Source organism: Strix aluco, chromosome 2, assembly GCF_031877795.1.
Source record: "Strix aluco isolate bStrAlu1 chromosome 2, bStrAlu1.hap1, whole genome shotgun sequence".
Lineage (NCBI taxonomy): Eukaryota > Metazoa > Chordata > Aves > Strigiformes > Strigidae > Strix > Strix aluco.
Genome location: NC_133932.1, coordinates 68,454,200 through 68,480,196, shown reverse-complemented (window position 1 = coordinate 68,480,196; position 25,997 = coordinate 68,454,200). Strand labels below are relative to the sequence as shown.

Here is a 25,997-nt window from a genome sequence, read left to right as displayed (position 1 = left end):
AAGGAGGTGGGCAGGTTGTAACCCGACCTCTGCACTGAGCCTTGCTCGGGCAGATTTTCCTCCAGAGCCAGCAAGATGCTGCCCACAGAAGCTGCTGGAAGAGCTTTTTGCCGCCTCTAATCTCTCACTCATTCCATGTACGAGTGCCCTCTTCACCCGGTGTCACACCTGTGATGGAGCAGGAAGGGAGTCCTGAGCAGAGAGCTTGCACCTGAGGTACGGCCCCACTGCCCACACAGATTTATTTCAGGACCTCAAGCTAGTCTCTGAAATCTCTGTCATTTTTGCTGTGAAATGGTAGCACTGGCACTACCTCCCCCCAAATGAGGTGGTGCAGGGGTAAAACAAAGCAGGACACAAGGCACAGACTCCTCTACAGCAAGGCTGCACACCTGGGATGGACAGACAAACAGACGAAGGGCAGACGGAGTTTGTTACATTAGCAGAGCAGCCGGCATTTCCTAGGGTGTTTCTGTCCATCCCAGAGTCCTGATAGATAATCTGATTGAGAAATTAGAGTTGCTCATAGCTCAGCCAAAATATCAAGCCCTGAAATAACACTGGCTCCTTGGGGCCCCTCGCAGGCCTTCCCTACAGCAGGTGAGTGTATTTTAAGGTCAGGCACTTCCAAATGGAGCAGAGCAAAGGGCCAGGGCTGCTCAGGACTGTGGCAACCTTTTCCATTAGGGGCCTCGTGCCACTCCAGCTGGGATGCCTTAAAAGGCTGGTAGCACAGAGATGCTGCAGTCCTTATCTCCTGCCGATGGCTGGTACTTTAGAGATATTATATTTATAGCTCACCCGAAGCACAAATGCCTAATTACTAAACACACAGTTTGGGCAATCCAATAAAGTGGCAAGTCTGTCCCCCTTCTCTCTCGTTTGCAGACTCACAAGCAGAGGCAGCACTAAGCTGCAGCAAGGTAAGACGGTGCCTTATTTTGGTTTTCACTGTCCTTTAGGAGTTTTTCTCCTTTGCAAAGGGGGCTGGCAATTTCTCAGGGCTCTGTGTAGATATCATGAGGGGGAGCGTTTGTTTCTTAGGGGAAGAGTGGATTTTTAAGATGTTTGTTCCCTTCTTGCTGCCAGGGCACACACAGGGTGTCTCTCTTTGTATTTCCAGTCTGCTATTGGGAACCAGGTGCTAACTAACAGCTGCTCTTTAGTTTCTGCACTAATAATACACTGTCATGTTTTCATGTTCTCAAGGAACACAACCATGTCTAACTATAGACACTTTCCTGGTTTGAATAGCAAACTGAATGACTTCAGGCAGAAGGCTTTTGATTAGGGTTTTTTTTTCCCTCTATCAGCATTTTTTTCTTTATGATGAATATTTGGAAAATGAATAGATAGTGGAAAAAAAAAAAGAGGACAGAAGGAATATTTTACTTTTTTTCCCACTTTCAGACCATTTCCTAATGGCCATGAAATAAAGAAAGGCAAATTACAGGCGATGCTTGTTGATTTCATGTTTAAACAATCACTTGTTATGGATTACAGCAGCTGTGTGAAAAGGGAAAAGAAAGCAAAGTACTGAAACATGACTGGGTGTCAAAGCAGGAATTTGTCAGAACTAGCCTGTAAAATAGCATTAACTGCCAAATGCTAATTATCAGGCTATTGTTACATTAAATTACTTTTAACCTCATCTCATGAGAGCGTTAATTTTCAAATGAAACCAAAAAAAGAAGACCTCTTTGGAAAAATAAGATTGTTTGGGCATGTGTGTACATTTGTTTGGATGCATTTACACATGCATTTTTTATATAAACATTCTTATAACAAAAGTCTTTTTAATGCAAGGATCACAAAGTATGACACAAAGGTAAGAAATTTTAATTTACTTTTAACCGGAGAACTAAAACTATCACATTTTGCACCAGAATTTGTTTACTATTTCATTATTTAGGAAATTAAATTCAAGAAGGCTTTTTATCCAAATACTGAGCAACCATTGCTCCACAGGCTTTGACAGGATGGTGGGCCCCTGGCACCCCTGCGGTGCAGGATTCCTTAGACCTGACCCAAAGTTGAGGCTTGTAAGAAAGGTCAGCCCACTCCAATGTTTGGAACTGGGCTCAGTCCCTAAGTGAGGATTTCAAATGCAAAAAGATAGGTCCTTAGTTGGTCCAAAGCTGCTGGAGATCCACCGACTCTAGCTGAAAGGTGGGTGTTTACATCAGGTGCTGATTGGGCCTGTGGACATGGAGAAGTTGGGTCTGGTCCCAGGGCTGTCCCTGGGGCTCTGTCATGACAGAGATGTGGCCACATCCAAAACATCCTAGGGACAGGATCTGCGCCCAAGCTATGCCCAGATGGGACAGTCCTAGCTGGCATCTGGACAACTGACCTGTGGTTGACTGAGTCTCTGTGCCTGGGAGCATCCCGCCATCCTGTTTAATTTATGAGTACAGACATGGCCTTTGAGGGTGCCCCCACGTGTCCAGCCTCACCTGCAATGGGGACCCATTGCCATGGTGGACGTCCTCAGTTAACATGTCTTGTCTGGCTGAGCTTTCCAGGCTTATGCTGGTGGGGGCTGTGACTGTCAGTGTAGATTACGCTGAGACAGCACCTTTCATTTGAAGAACAGCACAAAACTTACGTGGAAGAAAAAAGTAATGTAAAATAACAAATAGTCTGTACACATGCCTATCTTATCTTGAGGCTTACTGTCCCCGCACAGATGCCTTGGAAGGCTTAATGTCTTCAGCCACCACAGCCAGCACTTCCCCATGTCTCTGTTCTCCAGCAGTAACGGTCTAGCTGCTAGACCGTGGTCTGCTCTGTTCAGATCTGCACAGAGCTCCCATCTTCTGCTCCCCAGCACTGGTGAGATGAGTTTTGTATGTTGACTGGAGCCCAGAGGTAGCATGTCCCACCAGAGAGCGCAGCAATGACTCTTAGCAGGCCACCAGCAGGAGCCAGACCCACTGCTCCACTTGGTCTGTTTTTTCCGAGATGTTGCTATTAAGCTAAACTGATGTGCCGCTGCAGTAAATTGTGCAATAAAGAAATCATGTACAAAACTAATATTTTTTTATAGAGTAGTCTCACTTCTCCCATACTAGAAATTTCTCATGTCCTCAAATTCTTCGTCTATCATCCAAGCCTCAGGCTAAAAACAATAAAAAGAACAAAATCGTTCTGGTTGGGCACTTAGTGTTAAAGTATCGCCACTGGTGTATTGACAGTATTCACTCTTAAAAACAAGAAGCAGAAGCAACATTCCAATCTTGCTGCAAAACATTAGGGGTTTTTAAAAAAAATATGTTGGCCAAAGATCCTTAGCTTGAAAAAATGCAGGAACATACATACTAATAAAGTGATTTTTCACTGGATTTGAATTTAAAAGTGAAATAAAGCACAAAGACCCAAAGCCTGTTCCCAAAGTGAACCCATTTTAAAGGCAGTCTTTCCAACAATAATACTTTGTTCTTACCTAGCATTTGAAAATATGATTAATGTATGAATAACTTTACTTTTTCCCTTCCAAACAGCAAGCCATCAGAACAAGGCAGACCTTTGATTGCAGCTGGCAAGAGGCTGGGAGGGGGCAGACCCATTCAAACACTTCTTTAATACAACAAATGTAAAAGGCCATTTTACGAGGAAGAAAACCAGAGAAGGAAGGGAATGTGAACACTGACTTGGGGGTGAAATCCTGGCCCCACTGAAATCAATAGCAGTTTTCTCAGAAACATTCACTGATTTTAGCAAAGCTCAGATCTCCTCCTTTTCCTTCTAATTTTAATAGTGCCCAACTTGTGTAGATTTGCAACACCAAAGCACCTTTTCACATTTTTCCTTACCAGTTTTCCTTTTTTGTAGCTGTGTATTGACTAACCAGAGCACAAGCACTCTGACACAGCTGCTTTTCAGTGAGATACATTATTACTGGCTGCAATATTTCATCTTTGGCTTTATATCACAGTGAGTACAGTTTCATGCTGATAAATCTCAGGCTGTTTCAACAATGTTCATCACCTAACACTGATTAGCTTTGAGAAGCATAGGTCATATTACAGAGAGTCCTAGTTTTTCCGAAAGCAGTTGGAGCAGTTCTGCCTGGTTTTGCTCAGATTGTTCTGACACAAACATGGAAAGAGCATTACCATGCACATTTTAAAGGGATCCATCAGATTCATTAAACTCAAAATATTTCTGCTGCAGATTGACTTACTGGCTACTGTTAACACATGCCACCAAGCAGTGAAACTGAGAGTTAGAAGAAAAAAATATTTTCCCCTAATTTCACTTTACATTTTCAGTAACATTTTGTGTGAAGTCAGTTGTACAGGTTCTCTTTTATAATATTTTTTTTTCCTGCTGTCTCTGTGAAACTTCCATGTAGCAACAAACGAGAGGAAAACTCTCCTTTAAAAAAGGAAAATAAGTACACTATCGAACCACGTTGTCATGGGACTAGAATGAGCACAGACATGGGAACAGAAATTGTTTCACACAGTTCATAAACAAAGCCAATAGGCTTTCAGATCACCATATTCCCTGTCAAGCTTAACGGATTTTCACCAAAGTCTCACTAGAAATTTGCATGCTTTCTGTTGGAGGGAAGTAGGTAATACTGACTAGCGCTCCTTTTTGGTAGTCTGCAGCTAGGGAAGCAAAGCCCGGCATGCCTAGAGATTACCATACGAAAACAAGAATACCTGCAATCCACAGATGCCACCACACAGAAGCCCATTATTCTGTTATTTATCCCAGGTTTTAAATGCTGAGTATCCTAATTTCTTATGCATGAAGTCCATTGACTGCAACACGCCCCACAGCCTCTGGTGTTGTGTGCAGAAGGCAGGAGGACACTCAAGACATTAGAACACCATTTATGATACAAGAAAGATGTGCTAACACCATATAGCATGACACTGTGGTACAGAACAATAAAAGAGAGGAAGCTATCAGAATAAACTCTATTTGTTGTAGTTTTCAACTTCTGGGTGTAAGTCCCAGCTCAGGAATTTGCATGAGCACAGGTTAAACACACTGTGTGTTATGTACTCTTATGGCCCTCATTTCATATCATTGAGTATTTCTTCTCTCAACATCCTTTTAGGGAGGAAAAGTAGCACATTTTCCTAATTCAGAAAGAAGAAGTAAGGACCAGATCTGAGGGCAGACTCCAGTGCTGAAGTGCGGTGAGGATTGGCAGGATGTGAGACCCAGCTCAGGGTTGCTGTGACCCAGGGCTCGAGAAATAAGTCTTGGAGAGAGACTCTCCCCTCTCCACCTTTCATCTGCCTTAAAAATCCTCTAGCCAACATGTGGGACATTGCGTTCAGCTCTGCTCAATTAAGCAGGGGGGAATATAGAGGCTGAATTCAGGCATGTGAATTCTGCCCGGACATACCTGCCCTGCTTTAGCTACCCAAGGTCAGATGTCTGTCTGAACTAGACAGCCGGATTCCCTCTAAATTCGGTGTGGAAAGACAAGCACATCTATAGGGAAGTTCATTTCATGCTCAGTAGGTGTCTAACAAATCACCCCTCGCAAATGCCTCTCTTCCTCCACCCACTAGAGTGGGATCATGGATGGCTGGTTTGGATCAGCTAACATCTGGTCAGTTAAAATGAAGTGAGATGGATGCCACTATAGATTATTTGCCCAGATTACACAAAGCATTTTGCTGATCGAGGAACAGACTGTTACCACAAGTCCCTGACTACTACCTGCAAACTCTCCCTTCCTTTCTCCTTTTAGGAACCAGGGTGCTTTAGTAATGCAGACTCTCTGTAATAAGAACTGGGTTGTGCTTACTTCTCATCTTTCTCCTTGGTCATTTTTACTTCTTGTATTCGTTTTCCTGTATATTGATGTGTTCTGGGGGATTCTCTGGGGATTCAGAAGTGAACCAAGGCTATCCTGGTGCTCTAGAAACTCTTCAAAGTCTGCTTTCAGGTGCAAAGTAGGACCCAGAGAGCAGAAGGAGCACCTCAGATGAATGGGAAGTGCTTTTGGTGGAAACAAGAACCCATACAGAAGTGGAAATATTTTGTTAGGAATTTTTCCTCGCTTGGTGGGGCTGTAACAGAGAGCAATAGTCTGCAGTAATTACTTCGCCTCTCAAAACAAAAGTTTATTCAGGAATGAAGGCTTCTGAAAGAATGTAGAAACTTAGGAGGAGGGACTGAATGGTGATGGTTTTCTAGACCATCCATTCTCATTTGCAGGGAGAAAATGACACAAACCTATTTGAGAATTTGTAATGGCAATAGTCTTCAGCCAACAGAACTGAAACGTCAGAAAAAGTTTCAATCCAATGCATCTTTTTGTGCAAAATTGAAGATTTCTGAAAAATTGGGGATTGCGATGGAAACGTTAACAGTCTTTTGCAGAAATCTTGAATGGAAAGAAGACCTTTTGCATGAGGTTTGTACTTTCCTTATCTGATACTATGAGTTAGACTTGTATTCCTAATAATTTTTACTGAACTGCTTCCAAAAAAATCAGTGTGACTGTGGTAACAAAGACAATCAGCCAGCTAGGATACTGGTTGTCTCTCATTTTAGACCGACCATTTAAAATAAGAAAAAGAACATAACTTTTCCTAATAGTGGAAGGTGCTTATGTAAGTTTGTTACTTAGGCAATCAATGAGAAAATATTCAATCATTATAAATAACCTATTATAAAAGTGTCATGGTTTGAGGCCAGAGAGCAACTGAGCACCACACAGCCACTTTCTCACTCACTCCTCCCCATCAGGAACGCGAAGGAGAAAATAAAGCAAAAGGCTTGGGAATCGAGATGAGGACAGGAAGGGATGACTCACCCATTACAGTGAAATTCGTCACAGGCAAAAGACAGACTTCTTAGGGGAAGAAAAAGAATGTCAATTTAATTCAAACACAAATGGCAACACACTTAACAGAATAGGACAGTGAGAAGTATTACCACATCTTAAAAATACCTTCCCCCCACACCCCTCCCTTCTTCCCAGGCTCAGCTTTGCTTCCATTTTCTCTATCTCCTCCTCATTGCAGTGCAGTTGGGTCAGGGAATGGTGGGGTGAGGTCAGTCCCTCACACATTGTTTCTACCACTCCTTCCTCCTCAGGGGGAGGGCTCCTCACACTTTTCCCCTGATCCAATGTGGGATCCCTTTCATGGGAAACAGTCTTCCATGAACTTTTGCTGACATGAGTCCTTCCCACGGGCTGCAGTTCTTCCTGAACTGGTCCAGTACTGGTCCCTCCCGCATGTTGCAGTCCTCCCAGCACCGAAATACAACAGAGCAGGCTTCCCTCAGAGACCCAACATTCTTCAGGCACAGCCACTTGCTCTGCCATGGGGTCCTCCATGGGCTGCAGGTGGACATCTTCTCCACTGGTGACCTTCATGGGTGGCAGGGGTTGGCCCCACCTCTCACCACGGGCTGCAAGGGGTCTCTGCTCTGGCACACTTCCCCCCCTCCTCCTTTCTTCCACTGACCTCAGTGTTTGCAGAGATGTCTCCTTCACAACTCCTCCTCACAACTCCCACTCCTTCTCCCAGGTTCCCCTTCTTAAGTACATTATCATAAAGGTGCGGCCACCATCGCTAATTGGCTCAGCCTTGGCCAGAGGCGGGTCCGACTTGGAGCTGGGGGAGCTTCGAGAAGCTTCTCTCAAGGACCACCACTGTAGCCCCCTCCCCCACTACCAAAAACCCTGCCACACACAAACCCAACACAAAAAGACAATGGGAACTTCTTATCAGGACTGGTAAGGTCATTCATTTGTAAACTGTATCACCCTCCATCTCATCAAATTCAGTAAAAGTTTTGCTCTGAGGCATCCAAGATTGACTGCAAAAACATTTCTGAGCTTCATGGTAATAATTTTCACATTTCTTTGTAGACCACAACCTTAAATCCATGGTGTTATTTGTAGTGTCATCTTACTTAAGTCTTGCAGTTCAATAACTTGCAGATTCATAACCTAAGGAGGATCTAGATTTATTAGTGTAATTAGTGTCTTAGGATACAATTATTTGTTGCTGTGGAATACTGGTGGCTAAGCAGAGGGTATAATTACAAGGACTTAATCACACAAACATATGATGTGCACAGTAAAAAGACATATTGTTCTGCTTAAGAATGTCTTTAGGCAGAGAGAAGTGAGGAAGACAGTGGTTGCAGATTTTGGCACCCCAGCACACACTTGAAAAACAACCAGCAAAACTGTTTCAAGGATCTTACGTCCACAATCCACTAGGTCTGAAGACCAAGGGACCACAGAACTACAAGCAGCAAAGGATTCAAAAAAAACAGACTAGAGTGGGCCAAAAAAGTTTTCTGTTGACCCTGCAGAATAAGTGGTGCGTAAGACAGAGGAACAGACTGCAACAACCAGAGCATAGAAATCTCAGGAAGAGGTTTTCTAAGGACATCCTTTTGGAAAATAGGTAGATCTGATTTACTGTCATGTTTTTCTGTTAGCTAGTTTTATCTCAGTAGAAACATTTTGATTTATAAGAAAATATTGGCTCTGAGGCCAACTAGCATGGCACAGCTGGTGTCCTTACAGTTATACTGCCTTACCAGGCAAAATGTGATGGACACATCCACCCTTCTGTTTAGGAGTAATCCTTTGGGCAGACCAGCCCTTGGGCCATGCCAGAGACCCCTTGGGAGAGCGATGGGGGCTTTGGACTCAACCAGTCCAGGGGCTGCGCTTACAGTTGAACAGTGTGGACCATCCTCTGCAGTGTTTGGGCCAACACAAGCTACTGCTATAGATGCAGGCAGGGAAGGCAGCAGGGCCAGAGGAGTGGGTGATGCGGTCACCCTGAGAAGATCTCCCTGTCATTGGCACAAGGAGGTTGCAGGATGTGAGAGCAGTTTGATCATCCATCCTTTTCTTCTCAGCAACACTTGCTTTGCTTCCAGTGGCAAAATGCACACGCAGGAATGGTGTGGCTGGGCAACCCCCTCCCACCACCATGAACAGGAGCACCCAGATTGCATGCTGGGGATCATTTGGGTCCATGCATGGTCTTCCCTTTGTCCTAGCCATTCCTCCCCTGGTCCCATTTCTTCCTACTGGAGTCTGCCACTCCTCCCAGTTGCCTGTCTTTGGTAATGGTTTCCTCATTTGTTGAGTGAGAGCATCTGACTTAGCAAAGACCTAGCATGTGAAGGGCATGGGCACATCTAGTTCATTGTGCCTGGAATGGGTTAGGGTTTAGTTACACAGGCAGTTGTGCCGGCTGCTGGGAAAGGATTTGTGACCAGATTCTCGGGCTGGATTCCTACCCAAAAGCCTAAGGCCATGCCTCCTTTCTGCCTTTCCCCCCTCTCCTTACAAATGCAAATGTCAGATATGCAGATTACTAAAGGAAAAAATAGCATACAGGTCTGGGTCCAAGGCATGCTCACATAGAAAGCCATTAGGAGAAGCAGCATGAGCATAGCTGTAGAAGAGCTGTGGGCACTCAAGCAGAGCAGCCTGCCTTCCTCCCAGGTCTCTCTCCTGCAAGTGGAGTTTCTGCTGCCTGCCAGTGCTGTGCCTGCTGCCAGACAAGCTAGTCCCTTCCATGCATATTTTTTCTGGACATCCAAGTGATAGGAACTCTTCCTTGCAAATGAGGGGTCTGGATTCCTGGAAATCCTTCTGGATATAAGGAAGAGACAGCATCACCATGGACCAGGTGGCCTTTCAGGAGCAGCCAGCCAGGTGGGCAGTGCTCAGTCATGTAAGGCATTTGTGCTGTAGCAACCCAGCAAGGACCCACTAGACATTATGGTTAGCCATTAAGGATAAAAGAAAGGACTAGCAGTGCTTCCTAAAGTGATTTCTGACTCCTCTCTAGTGATTCAAAAAGATTACTTATCTTCCAGCATGAGACACATTATCTTCAAGACAAGACATTGTTACAAGCGTTTACTTCGTCACTACATTTGAATTTCATTCAGATTAAGACAGCAGGTCTACTAGACAGTCATGTATATAAACTTGGCAGGGACAAACACAATCCATATGTCTATCAGGCTGACAATGGATGGTATATTTTTTCAGCTCTATGTGAATTGTTAGACATGAAATTCACATCAGCAACTAAAAGATTGCTTTAATCCTATTACTTAAAGGGCCTGAGCACTTACAGAGTTCAAAGTAAGCACAGGCCTAAGAGGATCAACAGCAAGGACTCTACTTCAAAGTGCACAATCTAAGCTCATATTTTCAATCATAATATATGTCTGAGCCTACGTCTCAGACCCTCTCAGTTTATATGTTGTATATACAAACAGTGGTTGAGCAGAAGAATAACTGTTGCCATGCAGAAAGATCTTTCTGCAAAACAGAATGTCCCCAATCATATTCAGATAGGAGAGGGTGACTATTTCTACTTACATCAAAATATTAGGAGTCTGAAGTAATCTGGGAAGTGATTTGCAACTGTATGTTTCTTTTGAATTCAAGGCAAGTTGAATGGTTTGGGGAATGATAGGGCCAATACATAACTAGGGTACAAAAGTAGTCTTCAAGGAAGAGATGGTTGTAACAGAAAAAAACTAAGTGACTTTTTTTCACTCCTGTGTTCACTGTGAGGAACTTGGAGAGCTTCCCACATCAGAACACTTCCTTATGGGGATCTTCAGAGGATCTATTTCAAGCTGAAGTGTCTGTAGAAGAGGTATGGAACAAATAAACAAAATGAATAGGAAGAAAATGTTAGAACCAGATGGTATTCACCCAAGAAATCTAAAGGAACTCAAGGATGAATTAGATGAAACAATAATAGTGCATGGCCTCTTATTTAAAACAGGCTTAGAACTGAACACCTGAAAGTAGCTAAACCAGTGCCAACCTTCTTAAATGATTCCACAGAAAACTGGGGGAATTAAGCCTGGTAAGTTTGATAAGTTCAGTAGAAATTACTACGCAGGGTGGAGAAGATGGATAAATATGATACATTTGGAGAAATTCAATACAGCTTTCTAAAGGGAAATCATGCTCTACAAATCCATCGCGTTCCTGTAAAATGATAAAAAGCATGCAGATATGGGAGATCTTTGGTTGGTAGCATCTTCTTATTTGTATTTTTCCATGTATTCAACAAGAGTCCTCACCAAACACCCCTGAAAACATGTAGGCAGACACAGGATAAGAGGGATGATCTTTGTATGGATTGCATAAAATCGTTGAAAGATAAACAGCAGTTATTACAGTCAAGGGAGATTAATAGGAGATTAATAGCAGAAACTCTACTGAGACTAAGAAACAGAAGGATCTTAGGCAACAGGATGAGTGGGCATTGGAATGGCACCTTAAACTGAATGTAGATAAGCATGAAGTGATGCACATGGGGAAAAATGTAACTTCAGCTATAAAGTGATGGTTCTGAGCTGAACTTGGGTGTGAAATTTGGTGGTTATATCATTTACAAAAAAAACCTGCTCAGTGCTCAAAAGCAGCCAAAAACCATATTGAATGTTAAAGTTCATCTGAAAAAGTGAATTGTCATACTGGAAAAATTTTGGGGAAGGATGATGTAACACAGGGAGTAACTTTCATACAGAGTGACTAGGCAGGCTGGGACTCTCCAGCCTAGGAGAGAGATGGCTGAGGGGAGATATGATAAAGATTGACAAAGACATGAGCAACCTGTGAAGTGTGAATAAAGATCAGTTGCTCATTATCTGTCCAAGTGTAAGATGTAGGAGGTATCAGATGAAACCAGTGGGTAATATGTTCAAAACAAACACAAGGAAATGGTTCTTCAACAACATAGAGTAGAGCTACCTGTTACACAACACTATGAATTTACTTTCATGGGATCAGAAGAGAACTGTGCAAGTTCATGGAAGTGATACTCAGTATGGATACTGTCTCCAGATTGAGAAATTCCAGGTTAAGCCAAAAATCATTGGAGGCTGGGAGAGTATTAAGGAGGTATCAATACAGGCTATTTTCATTTTCTTCCTAAGTCACTTCTTAGACCCCAAGAACAGGATAATGAGTTGGAGGAACCCTTCTGCTCAACGATTCTCATATTGCTATGGCATCATCTGAATACCTACAAATTACAGGTTCTGCCTGACACTAGTCATCATTTACAAGTACTCATGTTAAACTGAAAACTCTAGTCTGAATGTCTTTTTCTTTCTTTCTTGTCCCATGTGTTGGACTGGCAAAACTTATGCTCATTTGACTTTAGAGGTTGTGAAGTCTTAACATTAATCCTTAAGGGCAGATTAGACAAAGATCTCCCAGAAATTAGTTAGATGTTGTCACTCTTGCCTTGGAAGTGAGTTAGATAAGTTCTTGAGGTGTCTGCCAACTGCTCAATTTTACAAATCTCTCTTTTCTCAGAAGCTCCTTGGGCCTCTGTCTGGCTGATAAGGGGAAATGGCAGTTAAAAACATTGATGTTGACTATTTCTAGAGGGTCATAAAAGATCTCAGGGATGCAGGCAGAAAAAGCATTAAGGGGAGCAGAAGGAAATTATTCACACAGAAGTAAGGTTTTGGAGAAGCCATGAGCAGTAGAGCAGCGGGAGGGGGGGATTCTGGAAAAGGGACTTTGCCTAAAAAAACTGGAGCATGCTGGGAACACTGTGGGCAATACTATATATGTGAGATATTTCATACAGAACTGCATGTCTCTTGTGCTATCAAAAACACAGAGTGATTAGTCTTTTGGAACAATCACAGTGTGCTTGTTTTATATGTCTGAAACAGCAAACCATAAATCATGATTATACTAAAATGAATAAATCCTAAATTAAGGGCTAGTATTTGCCAATTCAGGAGACCAGCAATTACTGCAAACTCTGTAGTAATTTGACATCCCAGGTTCCACCCGCAGGGGTAGGAAACCCACAAGCCTCTTCCCATCTGTCATACTCAGGGCCCCACATGGCAACTGAGCTGAGTCCAGAGAAAAGGAAAGAAGCAACAGCTCCTCCACATAGGTCTCTGCACTATCATTGTCTAGAATCACTGTTTCTAAAGACCACTCACCTCAACTCAGAGGTTGTCTCTGGATCCAAAAGCACTTCCAAAGACATGCCACCAGGCTCTCTATCCCTGATTCCCGATGAACAAACTATGCAGCCGAGGGGTTTAGGGAATCCTTAGAGTCCAAAGAGGTGTGAGGGTGGCACAGACAAAAATGTTTCACTTTGGTTTCCTTAAATTAGATGCAGTATCTGTTCTCTAATGAGAGGAAAGAAAGAGAAAGTATGTTTGGGAAAGTAGGGAAGAAGACGACTGTTTTCAACAACAAGAATCGTTGCTTTCTATTCACTTCATTACAACTCTTCATGATTTCTTCTTCACTTGGTCAGCAGCCTGGTGAGGGCTCTCCAGGGTGGCTGGCCCACAGGACACAGACACCTGCTGCTTGGGGAAATGTTTGATCAACTTCCTTTATCCTGTGATGTCTTTTATGGCTTCTTTTAATCCATGAGGGTCTGGGATATCTCTTCTGACAATGCTGTTGTTGCTGTCAGTCCTCTAATGTGGCTTCAGCTTTCCAAGCTGTTGAAAACTCAACCACCATGAAGAGGGATTTTCCTTAGCAGATACCAGTTCTTAAAACCCTGGCTTGCTCCTTGACACTTCCTCTGGTGTGCTCTGTCCCCTCCTTTCTCAAGCACCACCTCTCTTCTCCCCTGTGATCCCCTCAGTTCATGCCTCACCCCTCATCAGTGTCAGGAGCTGTTTGTCACCACAGCTGAGATAAAGTAGCATCAGCAGAAACATAGCTGTCTTTCTGCCTAGGTCATCCATTGCAAACAATCTCTACATCTCAGTTGTCCATGGAGAAAGGGGCATAGGTTCAATTACATAGACAATGGCAGACCACACGTTGACCAGTGTCTCACTGCCACATTCCCTTTGAGACATCTTTTTGAGGAGATAGATTTCTCTGAATGAAACTGAGGCTAACTGAATAGAGAAGGAGGTCCTGACTAGCTTTAAAAACTGAGCAAAATCTTTGTCCAAACTGACCATAATGGTCTAAACTGCTTTCCACTCCATCCTGGATCATGCTATCACAGAAGCAGCCTTGAATTTGAGTCAGTATCATCTATCTTATCACATAGAAATATATTATCCTTCTGAAGATAACTTTTCCTATACAAAACCAGTTGTTCTGCAGTGCTACTGAGTCATGGCACCTTTCTAAATTCACTGAAGGAAATTGTTTAAGCCTGTATGTGAAAACTATTCAATCACATTAAGAAAGCAAACATGGAAACATTCTTTTCCAGATTACATTGGAGTTTCTAAAACACTAAGATTTTCACATTGATTTAGGTTAAACACCCTCCCGAAAATACAAGTCTTGCATCAACCCAAAGCAGACAGACTTTCATTTCATGTAAAGTTCCCTATCTGGCTTGGCTGCAGGGGTTTTAATGGATTGTCCAAAGGTTTCCATCATTTCTTCATCAGAGTCTGTGAAACTCTGATACTTCTTACTTGACGAGTATTTCTACTTGAGGATCTAGTCACCTAGGGGAAGAAAGGAAGATCAAAATGTTGCAAAAAGCCTTGTGACTGGGAGACAGAATGGGGAGAGAAAATAGACACTAAAAAATATCTGTTTACCCTTTGCATATTCCTCATATGCTCGGGGAAAACTACATATCTGAGAACATCTTATGAGAATGAAATTTCAGAAAAAAATTAATATTGCCTGGCTGTTATTTTAGGTTTAATGAATTAAAATGCAACATCTGCATGAGTCTATATTACTTCCTAAACAGTACTGCAAAAAATAGCAGTTCTCCTAAATGCAGCCTCTCGTATTCACGGGAAGCTTGTATTATACACGTTCCAGCAACAGAAAGGGATTTGCTGAATTCTGATAAAGTAACATAAAAGTTTCCAGGATAAAATAGTAGTGGAAGGAAACAGCTTAGCCATTTTCAAACCTTAAAGTGTAGCTTTCCACTTCTCTTGCCCTCTCAGAGACATTAAATTTCTCGGTGACTCAAACTGGGGGAAACAGAAATATTCCACTTCCAGACATCTCTTTCCATTATTTTTCTTTGTTCAGTGTTTTCAGCCAGAAAAGGAAATAAGTGTTGAAATGGTAGTTATTCCGACATCAGCCTACTAGCTGAAGTGAGATTTCTGAAGGATTAGTAAAATCATTGAGAAGTCCTGCTATGAAAATGATAGTTTCCATCTTGTTTCCCATATGCAAGGTATGGCCTTCTCCACATTAGAATTAACCCTGTTAAAGCACACAGGTCACTGAAGAACAAGCAATATATGCTACATAAATGCTACATAAATGAGAAATATATATATAAGCCATAAGGTATGTTTCTAAATCACAGGATGACACTGAATGGTACTTGTATTTTCAACCTTAAATACAGGCACCCTATTAGAACCACTGCCCCGTGTTTTCATTGCATAGTCTCCTCTGAAGTCTTGAAGATGGCTGATCTGTGCTGGGCTACTCAGAGAACCAATGAAGTAAAAATAAAACAAAATAATAAAAAGTGGGTCACTTACACATTAAATTTGCCAGTGAAAAAATCCCCTGTTCTTTCCTCCCCATCTCCCTTTCCTTAATTATCATTGAGGAAAATTAGGTTTTTTTCCCCTCGGTGGATTTGATACTGGTGGGAAAGAAGGTGTGGGAGTTTTTGCCAATTACTGATGAATATTTACTTGTGAGGTAAAAAGGTGAAGTGAGCTGGGGTGAACCAACTGAAGGAGGATGAGGTCAGAGGTTGCCCCTGCCATGCCTAGTAGTGTTTGATGGAGTGCATAAACCACATCATGGGATGAGGAAAGGAGCTGCCTGGTAACTCTCCCTCATTCCTTTAGCAGCACCATGCACTCTTGATGTGGCTGCTGAGCATCAAGTCCATAGTGAGCCCACAGATCATCAGGTTTTAAATTGGCAGAGGTTCTTCTGCCTTCCAGGAGTCATAGATGTTAGATCAAATCAGGCAAAAAATGATCTTATCTTCCTAAAGTCAACCCATGAACTGCAACAGTTAAACTAAACCATTTCAGCTGGAGTCAGCATATATTTTAACTTGCAATTATGGAAAACACTTGTATTGTATTCCAGCAGGTCACATCAAAAAATCTCTGTCAGAGTTGCTGCAGTGGCTGTCAGTGGACAGATAGGGAAATGAAAATATAATGGAAATTGAAAAAATCAAATAGCACATTTGGAATATTTCATTTGCTTTAGAAATGTTTGGAAATAAACTGACTCGGATAGCCCAAATTTAATCACCTTCAGGCCCATTTTTCTTCTTCACATGCACTTCTAAATCACAGCTGAGGTAAGAACTCCAAGATGGAAATTAATCATTACTGTTGTCACTGTTCAATAGTTTAATCTAAAAGAAAGAAACATTATTATTATTGTTGTTATTATTATTATTATTATGCTGCACAATAGTTTGACTGTCCTGAGCTCTATATTTACAGAGAGTGAAACTAAAGAACAGGAAGATACACTGTCTTGTCCAAGGGCATCTAGCAAGCCAGTGATGGGGCTGGAAACCCAACTAGCAGCTCTCCCAAGACACAGGTGCAGCTCCATGGTAGCTCAAAAGATCACAGAAAATCGCTCACTGGCTTAACTCATCTCCCAGTGCCAGTGTAAATGCAAGGGAGGAGCCAGGGACATGTGGCTGGGGAGTGCAGCAGCTTTGATTTAAATAAGCTTTAGTTGCCATAGTATCAAACTCCTTAATCCCATACGTCCATGGTAGGTCCTTCAGGCCACAATGACTGTGTTTTGAAAATGCAACTGCAAAGGCTACAGCAACAGACGGATCAACCCATGGACATTGCTGGTCATGAAAGTAACTCACATCTGTAAAGTAACTCACAGTAAGTGAGTTACTGTAAAGTAACTCACATCTGTATTGCTCCTTATAGAAGAACTACAAATGGCCTTTTTCCCACCATTTCGTTCTGTCTGAGCTTTTGTAGATTTTGAGTAGAGCTGAGACTGACATTTCATCCTCATTTCACATCTGACTACCATTTGGGTGCACAAGAGGACAGGAAGTACAGGTCAGGTTTCTGGCATAAGTTTGTTTTGCAGGAGAAACCCCTAGCCAACCCACGTGCACACCTACACCACCACCCAAACACCACCACCCAGTGCCCAACGCAAAAGGACTACTTTGCACCATCTGGATGCAAAACAAACAACAGCAACACCGCTCCAGGCTAAGGGCTTTACATTTTTATCCTCCTGGTTTCTCTTGAGGTTGAAAGCATTCAAATTAAAGCAGCTCCCCTTGGCAAGCACCAGTCATTACTGGAGTATTACCCTGAATTGCCTCCCCACCCTACCCCTCAAATGGCAGAGAGCAGACATCTCCCGTGCGCTTCTGATCCAAATTCTTCCCTCTGGGAGGTTTCCCAGGACCCTCACTGTTTTGATTAACAGAATGTGTTTCTGCTAGGATGGTTGATAGATGAAATTGGATTTTGTAGCAGAAAAATTAGTTCCTGGTTATAGGAGGATTAATGGCTCCCCCTCTCTTTAACATGTGCCCACTGGCAGGGCTCTCCGCTGGGTCCTGAGCATGTGTTGAGACAATCTGTTCCTTTGGCTTTCTCTTACACAAGGGGGTTTTTTTGTTTCATTAATTTCCCGTTTTTCTTCTTTTTCCTCCTTGCTATGGGGGAATTTGGAAAGAAAGAAGGGTGGAGAGAAACAAGAATGGGTTCTGAACACTCGTAAAGAAATGCCTGCACACTTGCTTCTCAGAAAAATGTGCACCTCTCCATGAAGGAGAAGAGAGACAGCTTGTTTCACTCTTCTCTGGGCAAGGCACTAAGTTGCATCAGGCAAAACAGCCAAAGCAAATAAAGCCTCATACCAATTTTAAACAAATACTTTATTCTCTCAGCCAGGTGAAGACCCTTACAAATGTTTGGATTTGAGTTGCTGTAAAACCTTTCCTTCTGTAAAGCACAATCCCTCAGATATAGCAAAGCTACATTATTAATAAGCATCAGGGGTTTAGAGAAACAAAGGCTGGAGGAGGGGAGGGGGAGCCTTATTTTAGGAAGGGGGCCAAGAAAGACAAGATGTTTAGGAGGGGGAAGTATCGACACCCTTGGAATAGAGAAAGTGTCGAATGCCAGCTGCAGAGAGCCTAAAAGAATGAGTGTCTCCGATGCTTTTGTCTCCTTATATGGTAAAATGATAGAGAGGGGTTTCACTAGGCTGGGGAAGGCAGCAGCCTCTTTCCACACAACACTGACTGCAGAGCTGAAAGCAGAAGAGCTGCTCTTCGCAGGCAGTGGAAAGCCCTGGCTAGCTGTACAGCTCTCCTCTGCAAGCAGGCCGGTGTGCTCTTTACACATTTGTTAATGGATGTGACCCCCTGTCCCTGGTCCAGGAGGTGACATTAACTGCTCTGTAAGTAAATATCCCTTTTTACCCCCTTCCTTCCCACTACCCACAGAATATATCTTTGAAGGTGCTGCTTTAAACAAAGGGTGCAGAGAGGAGAAGGTTGTTTAATGCCCCAGTGGGTTGTTGGGTAAGGATGCAAGGAGAGAGATTGCCGGTCACCCTGTCTCTTGAGTACACAGCGAAGGGTGTGAAGAGGAGAAAAAGACAAATTTCTTATCAGAGCAATTACTGCTGCATGTCCGTCCATAAAGTGACACATCAGCAAGCTGATGATGTGCTGGATCATTTCATGTGTAACTATTTTTAATGACTGTATTGTGCTGCATGTGTAATCCACTGGGGAGGTGATAAAAAGTAGAAGCTGGGGTCTTAGAGTCCTTACACTTCTGTGCACACTCCTGCTGCCGAGCTCAACAAAGGAGTATTTTTGCACTATAGCAAGAGCAGATGCACATGAAACAAAGGTAGCCTTTCCTCTTTGCAGGCAAGCACTGTGGAGAGATTGTGTACGGGGAAAAACGGGGAACCGTCAGCATCATATTTCTTCTTTTTACATGGAGAGAATAAATTAGAACGCAAATCCCAATTAATAGCTCTGAATTCCTTCTTCTTGTGCTTCTCTCTGCGTGCATGTGTGTGCAGCCACAATAACCCAGGTCCTTAATGTATGCTGTCTAACACGGATTTCTCTGTGTACATAATAAAGGAAATACTAACTTTCATTGTCTGCATTAATGGCTGTTCTAAACTTTCTACTTCTCTAAAGGGACACAGCTTTTATTCAGTTCACCAGATACCTGCATATTTCAGCTTTGCTGTGTACAGAGACACATAAATAGTCACAAGAAAGCAAACCTTATAAAATCTATATACCAGCAACAGTCAGTCAGTCTGTTATTGTTACTCCCCTGACTCCTATCTAGATGTACATTAACTAAGATTGCTGATTGACACTGAGATTGCCACAATCAGTAGCTATAACATTTATTGTTGATTATACATATTTGTACAACGTCTTAAATAAGAATTGTCCTAGAAGGGACCAACAGAAGGCTGTGTGTTATTAGATACACACATGCATCCAAATATGAAGGAATGTTATAACTAAGGTTACCATTTGGTTTCTGCTATGAACCCTATTTTCATCTGTTCATAAATTGATGGGACTCCCTGCTTTCTGGCTATAATCTTCTGTGCCTTTTATCAGCCAGATGGTAAACTTTGAAAATGATTGCTTCAGGCATTTGGATTTGGAAGGCAGAAAAAGAATCTATTTTTTATTTTATTTTATAAAAATTCTGTTTGTTTTCTGCCCCTGTACATAAAACTAGAAAAGGATGCACTCTAAAGGCTGTTCTGTCAAGAGAGCATATGTATATTCTTGACCACATTTGGAGAAAATTAAAAAAAAACATATGAGGTACTACACTTACTGAAAACTCAGTTCCTAATGCTGCCATAGCGACACCACTGTATCCAAAACCTGACCAGAGCACCAACAAAACTATCTTTTACCCTAGTCATAACACAGATAATGATCTTTGTCGTTCGAGTCAACACCTGCTTGAGGTGAGCAGGGCAGCTGAAAGGACACAAACTGCTATTGCTGAGAAATCATATTTGTGTAAGTTACCTGGTGTTCCCACCTGACATCTCCATCTGACTAGCAGATCTGAGGCTGGGGAATGGACCAGTTGTTGAGGTCTTTTGAGAAAGTTTAGAAGATCCCAAGATGGCAGAAGTGCTGGAGTAGAATATACTTATTTTTGGTTCTCATCATTCTGCCAAATATGCTCCCATGGGAATCAGCAGTGCTACATATGCAAGCACCAAGTATTCACTTCAAGGTGGTTGGGATTTATAGCAAAATATTACTAATTTTTGTGAGATCACTGTTTTCACATAGCAGCAGCTATACTGCGTCAAAGCTCCTGTTATGAAAACCATGTAATGGTGATTCCCAACTAAAGTACTCAGGTACAGATAAGGCCCTGTTTCCCACCTACAGTTTCTTAAGGAAGTTCAGCGAAGCCACTTCCCTGAAATCACATCTCTCCTGTCCATACAAACATCAGTGCTCCCAGTTGGCTCACCTTGCATTAGAAAAAAATCAGACAACTCCTTCAATCACACACAACCCGGTCCTCCAGGATCCCATCATACTTTAAACATCAGGAGCCAAAAAACCCCCAAAAATTTGGTGACAAAGCACAACTCTGGCAATTGTAAAGGCTGGTGACAGTTTCTGCTGCATTGAACTGCAAATTCAAGCTTTCATCTCAAAAGAAAGGAATGAGGAGAGCTGTAAAGACCTATATTCACATGAGTGACTCCTGGCTCAGTCCTCCAGAGTTTTGAGCCCTGAGCCCAAGAGCCAAGCAATGTTTTACCTGCTGTTGTACTCACCTCCTTGCCTCACCTCACAGCGGTCAGGACATTCAGAATTAAGGGAGGGTCAGATAAACGTTAACACCATCAGCCAGAAGAAATGGCTGTTTCTCCATAAAAATCAGGCTGAAAACTGAAGTAATGACTGTTGTTGCTGGCCAGCATGCTGCCACTCTTTTAAGGTCCCCACAGACTAGTTACATGCAGGTCTGAGGCTCATTCATGTTTCTCTGGCAGATAAATTGGTCCTGAGCATCTTCAGAGAAACTCTGGATGGTGTAGCATTGTAGGCAGTCACCTTCCCTCACTTGGGTACAGCTTCAGAGACTGGAGATCTCATAAATTGTGTTTTTATACTGATTAATTCTGATTGTGTAATTGTAATGTTTCATTTACATATGCACAGTTATTTGTGATGCAGATTCACACCAAGTGAGGGTATGAAATGGCAGGGTAATGACAGGTTTCATGGAAATAAATCTTGGATACATTGACAGCCACTGAAGCATTAACGTTTCAACAATACTAATTAGCTAGAGAGAGAGAGAGTTTGATTAAAAACTACTAGAGGTTTCTTTTAAGGCTGAACATCAAAATATTCATGCCAGGTGAAAAAGTTACAGTCCTAATATTGTTCCTTTTCACATAGCCTTTTATATTATATTGGATAATATTAACTAGGATGCTAAATGGCTACTGTACATATAGTAATATGCTGTAAGAGGAACGTAGGTGAGCGTAATACTGACTTCAGAATATTCATTTCTCCCTTTCACAGCAAATTTTCAACTTTAAAGTTGAAAGAAGTCTGTATTATTACTTAGAATGGTTACAAATATATCAGCCAAAGCAGAGCAAGGACTAAGGTTGCACTTTTGGTGGTGGGAGGTAGAATGGTGCCAAGGTTCTAGACCCTTGGCAAGCACAGGCACAGGGATTCAAAACCCACCACTCTTTATTTCGTTTTGCATAACAGAAGTAACAAGTTGCATAAAACCATAATACCTGTAAGCATTTACCTAGCTCTATTTTGTCATTGCTCTGGAGCATTCTTGAAGTTTAGACCAAAAAGTATCTTCAGAGACCAGGATCCCACCTCTGATGAATTCCCACCCTCCATACTATGCCATGCACCTCTCCATGGTGGACCCAACATCTTTCTTCTTCAGTTGGAAAGGATTTTGCCTACAAAAACATTGCCTATGTTCATGTCCTCAGACTCTCTGTGTCTGTGCTGCTCCTGCATCTCTTATGCACCACAGGTACTTTGACTCAATGTTAATAGCTGATCTCTTTGCTCTGTGTGTCCAGTTTCTAGCCCCAAACCCCAGCAAACAAATTGGACCAAACTGGTTTCACCTAGGTGTAATCGATCTATTTTGCTAAGATGTGCCCAACTGAACAGGTCCCTCTAATGTTTACGTAGCCTTTTGTCACATTTTGGAAAGCCAACGGCACAGCAGCTGTGCAGAGAAGTATGGATGCCTTGCAGCCTGAGGCATTCACTGCTACAGTAGTTTTATACGGCAGCTGAAAGACATATACTAACTGATCCTCCAAATCACCACATACACCAATTATCTTAGACAGAAAGGGGCTTTGTGGTCTTGCCTCTGTAAAGAGAACCAGACAGAGAGACCCAGAGCTGCTCTGCTAGAGGCCAGGACAAATAACAAAACATTCTTCCTCCATAGGGTCCTCCCAGTTTTGCTTCTATGCTTTCTAGAAAGAAGGAAACATAGAATATTTGGGACATCGTTCTGGTTTTGTGCCCTGGATTGTATTATGCGGGATTTCAAAAATATAGGAGAATTCCGTAATGTCACTGCACGGTAGCATGTGGCATTTTCTGGATATTTTTGTCTTGGGGTCTAATTTCTCCAGGATTATCAGTGTTCTTGTCAATAAGAGAAGCAATTATTTTCTGGAAAAACAAACGTCCACTGGAGTTTAGTAACTGCAGTCATTCAGTTTATACATTATTTCTGTAGGGTAGGGCCAGAGATAACAATTGGTTTTATTAATCTTATACTGTTTTTCTCCTCTATCATTTTCTGTTATCTGCTTAAATGCCCTTGTTAGAAATATGAATTTCTATGTTTAAGTAAGATCAAGTATTTGATCTTTATCTTTGAATAAGCCATTGCTTATTCTTCAAGAGAAAGAAGACAGCAGTTTCAAAAGGCTTTAAAACAGAAAATAAGAGCAAGCCTTTCCGCTTGAACTGTGCTCTTCCTTGCTATGGTAGATTTAAGAGTCATGCTCCATGTTATTTCAATAGGCTCCTTTTGTAATTGAAATGTATGCAGGAATGCTGGTAAGACCATACATCCTCCAGTCATTTCAATATCAACCTCAGATAAACACAGTGTAAATTGTGTGGGGTGCATTTTCAAAGTGTCAGTGCTCAGTTCTTCTGTGGCCTCTGTAGTTACTACCACTGATGCTTGCTCTACCACTGCATTGGGGTGGCTCTAAACTGGAACAGATCCTTATTACTGCCAAACACAACAAACCACACAGAAACCACAACTGGAGTGGTCCCTCTCCACTGCTATAATGGGGATTACTTTAGCCAGGCACATCAGAAACCTTACCACACGAGAAACATTTTCTAGGGTTTGGGGCTTTTTTAATTATTAATATTATGTTAAGGAAAACAATCTCAAATAGCAGACTATCCACTTTCCAATTTGTGCCAGGCTAACTGTGCAATCCAGACAGGAACCAGGTATGCTTTGGTTATCTGCACATGTTAATGCAGTCCGTCTGCTCAGAAAATTGCTCTAAAGTACTTAAAAAGACACTGGAATGTTATACCATAGGCAAAATAAGTCAGCCATGCACAAGGAAGCTGAGTTGCTGGAAAAACCTGTGATTCTGAAGAATGTTTTAAGGTAACTTTAAAAAGTCCATTGAAAACTAAACATTTTTTAAATAGCTTTTAATATTTAGCATGTATACGGAAAGCCCTAAGTGGGATATTTAGGAGAAGATTTCTTTACTTGTGTTTGATTTTTACTGGTTTTTATTACCATATTATGTTCAAATATCAAACCAAGTTTTCCTGGCTTTTTCCAGGGAGCTTCTAGGAGATCTATGAATATATAGTCTGAGCTTAAAACCTTCAGAAGCAGCAATGATCACCTCAGTAATTAGGTACTTCTAATATCCTAACCTTGATGTGGACACTGGTAAAGCAGTCTGGGCTTGTTAACAGGGCTGTTCTGGGAGAGCAATGACATATCATAAGGGCCTTGACTTCTTGAAGACAGGATGCCAAATTCTTCCAGTGGGCTTTCTACAGGATTGCTCTTCCATAGCAGCAGCAAGAGAAAAAGGCTTCTGCTTTCTTCTCAATTTAAAAATTTAAAAGAGAAAGAGTGCAGCCACATCTGTCTCAGCATCCCTATCTCATTTACAAGTGTAGTATAAACCCCAGATCATGGGATACAGGGTCACCCAACAACTTGTTCCCTACAGTAATCATGCCTCCCCTTTTTAAGGACCTACACAAAGATGCTGGTATGAACAAGAGTCATAGTGATAAGCTTCAGTGTGTCAATAATCTTGCAAATATATTCTCCTTTTCCTCTCTTTACTCAAGAAATGCACCTTCACACAGCGGTACCCCAGTAGCCACTGGCAGGGACAGAGGGCCTATGGAAGGGAAGAGTGGATGGCTGGGCTTGCTGCAGGATGAGCTGAGCATCACCTGCCTCTCAGCACCTGGTTAGCTTTTGCATTGGTCATCTTTAGCATAAGGAAGTGAATGTCCCTCTGTGGCCCATGGAGGGAGGCTTGGCTGTTCTGCATCAGCTGGCTTGGCTTCCCATGGCCAGGAGCCTGCTGCAGGAGGGTCAGAGATGCAAGCAACTCCAAGAGGCAATACCCGCCCTATGTCCAGCAAGACCTCCAAGCACTCAGGTTCCTGTTGTTCTCCCTCTGCTCTGTCATAACAGTGTCTGCAGGCACTCATCCCATGAAGCAGAGCGTAAGAAAAAAAGAAAGTGGACTACCACCCCTTGATGTGTTTTAGTAAATCTAAACACACAAGACCGCTTTTGGTGTCCATAGTGTGCATCCACACCAGCTAACTTCCACACCCTGAAGTTCAGGTGGATTCTGAAAAGTAACTTTTTCTTCCCCTCTTGTCAGTGATGCCAGCAAATGGTCATTTCTTCTTTTCCTAAAGTAAATTAAAAAGAAATAAAATTAGCTTTCCTCACTCTCCCCTTGCACGGCATTATGGCCTGGTTTGGAAAAATGATTAGCTCTTAGACAGGTGGCTTGCAGTTGCTGCAACGAGATGATAGATAATGAATGTGGCAATAGCTGCTAAGTTACAGGAAAATAATCACCTCTTGCCAGGAAGACCAGCATAGTTTGAACTGCTAGTTCATAGTTGCAAAGAATATCATAAATCTTTGCATTTAACCTTTGGAACATTAACATAAATTGTTTCCAAATGCTCTAGACCTGCATGGCTTATGTCACTGCAGTTGCCAGACACAAATCTTCCTTTCTCAAAGGAAGGATAATAAACAGATAGAGAATTCTCCATGTGCACAGTTCTTCTGGAAAAGAAGTCAGGTGGGAGAAACGTGTATATCTTGGAGGAAGATGGGTGTCTCAGAAGACCTTTTGTTTCCTGCACACGTGGCAACAGAACATCCTGCTCCAGGGGCACAGGTAGACTCCCGGCCCCTTAAACCTCACTGAGGTCAATAGCAAGTCCCCCTTTGGCATCTATGGGGGCTTAATTCTGTGTCTCCAGATACTGTTACGACAAGAGATCAGAGCTTCACTTTGCTGAATAAACTAAACAACCCCTACATTTTTTAGACACTTTCCCTTGGCTTCTTTCTCTCTCCTGTGCACGTGCATCTGTACCTCTCAGTGTTCAACGCCTCCTAAGAGGGGTTGAAATAAGAGATGAACAGAACATCTCTTACTAGGCGTGCAGACATAGTTGAAAAGCAGGCAAGGTCTGGGGCAGCTAGTCCCCTTTTCCAGTAGTCAATAGGGTCATGGGACAGGGAAACACTGGATGATTTCTTAATGACATTATGACCCCTAATTTTTATGAGATAATATGATAACTTTAACAATTACTGCTAGTAAAATGAGACTGAGCAAACAGGAGAAGAAGAGGGAAGAAGCATAGTTTTTAAGTCAGCCTACTGACTTTTTGGTAATTTTCATGCCAATTCTTACTTCCTGGAAGACACAATGTGGG

At 42.3% G+C, this 25,997-nt stretch overlaps 1 protein-coding gene across 5 annotated transcripts in view; it reads left to right on the top strand.

Annotated features, from left to right (window-relative positions):
- Positions 1–25,997, top strand: part of FHL2 (four and a half LIM domains 2) — a 64,596-nt gene that overhangs the window by 18,618 nt on the left and 19,981 nt on the right. The window contains exon 1 of one of the 5 annotated variants that reach the window (XM_074815150.1): positions 769–923. The exons of 1 other annotated variant lie outside the window; for it this stretch is intronic. Coding sequence is in view for 1 of the 4 variants with exons in the window: in XM_074815149.1 (XP_074671250.1) it covers positions 6,332–6,391 (60 nt within the window). In the remaining 3 variants the exon portion in view is untranslated. Of the gene's footprint in view, positions 1–768; positions 924–3,914; positions 3,937–6,223; positions 6,392–18,247; positions 18,374–25,997 lie in introns of those variants that run through there. 3 more of the 5 variants (XM_074815153.1, XM_074815149.1, XM_074815154.1) reach the window with 3 other exon arrangements.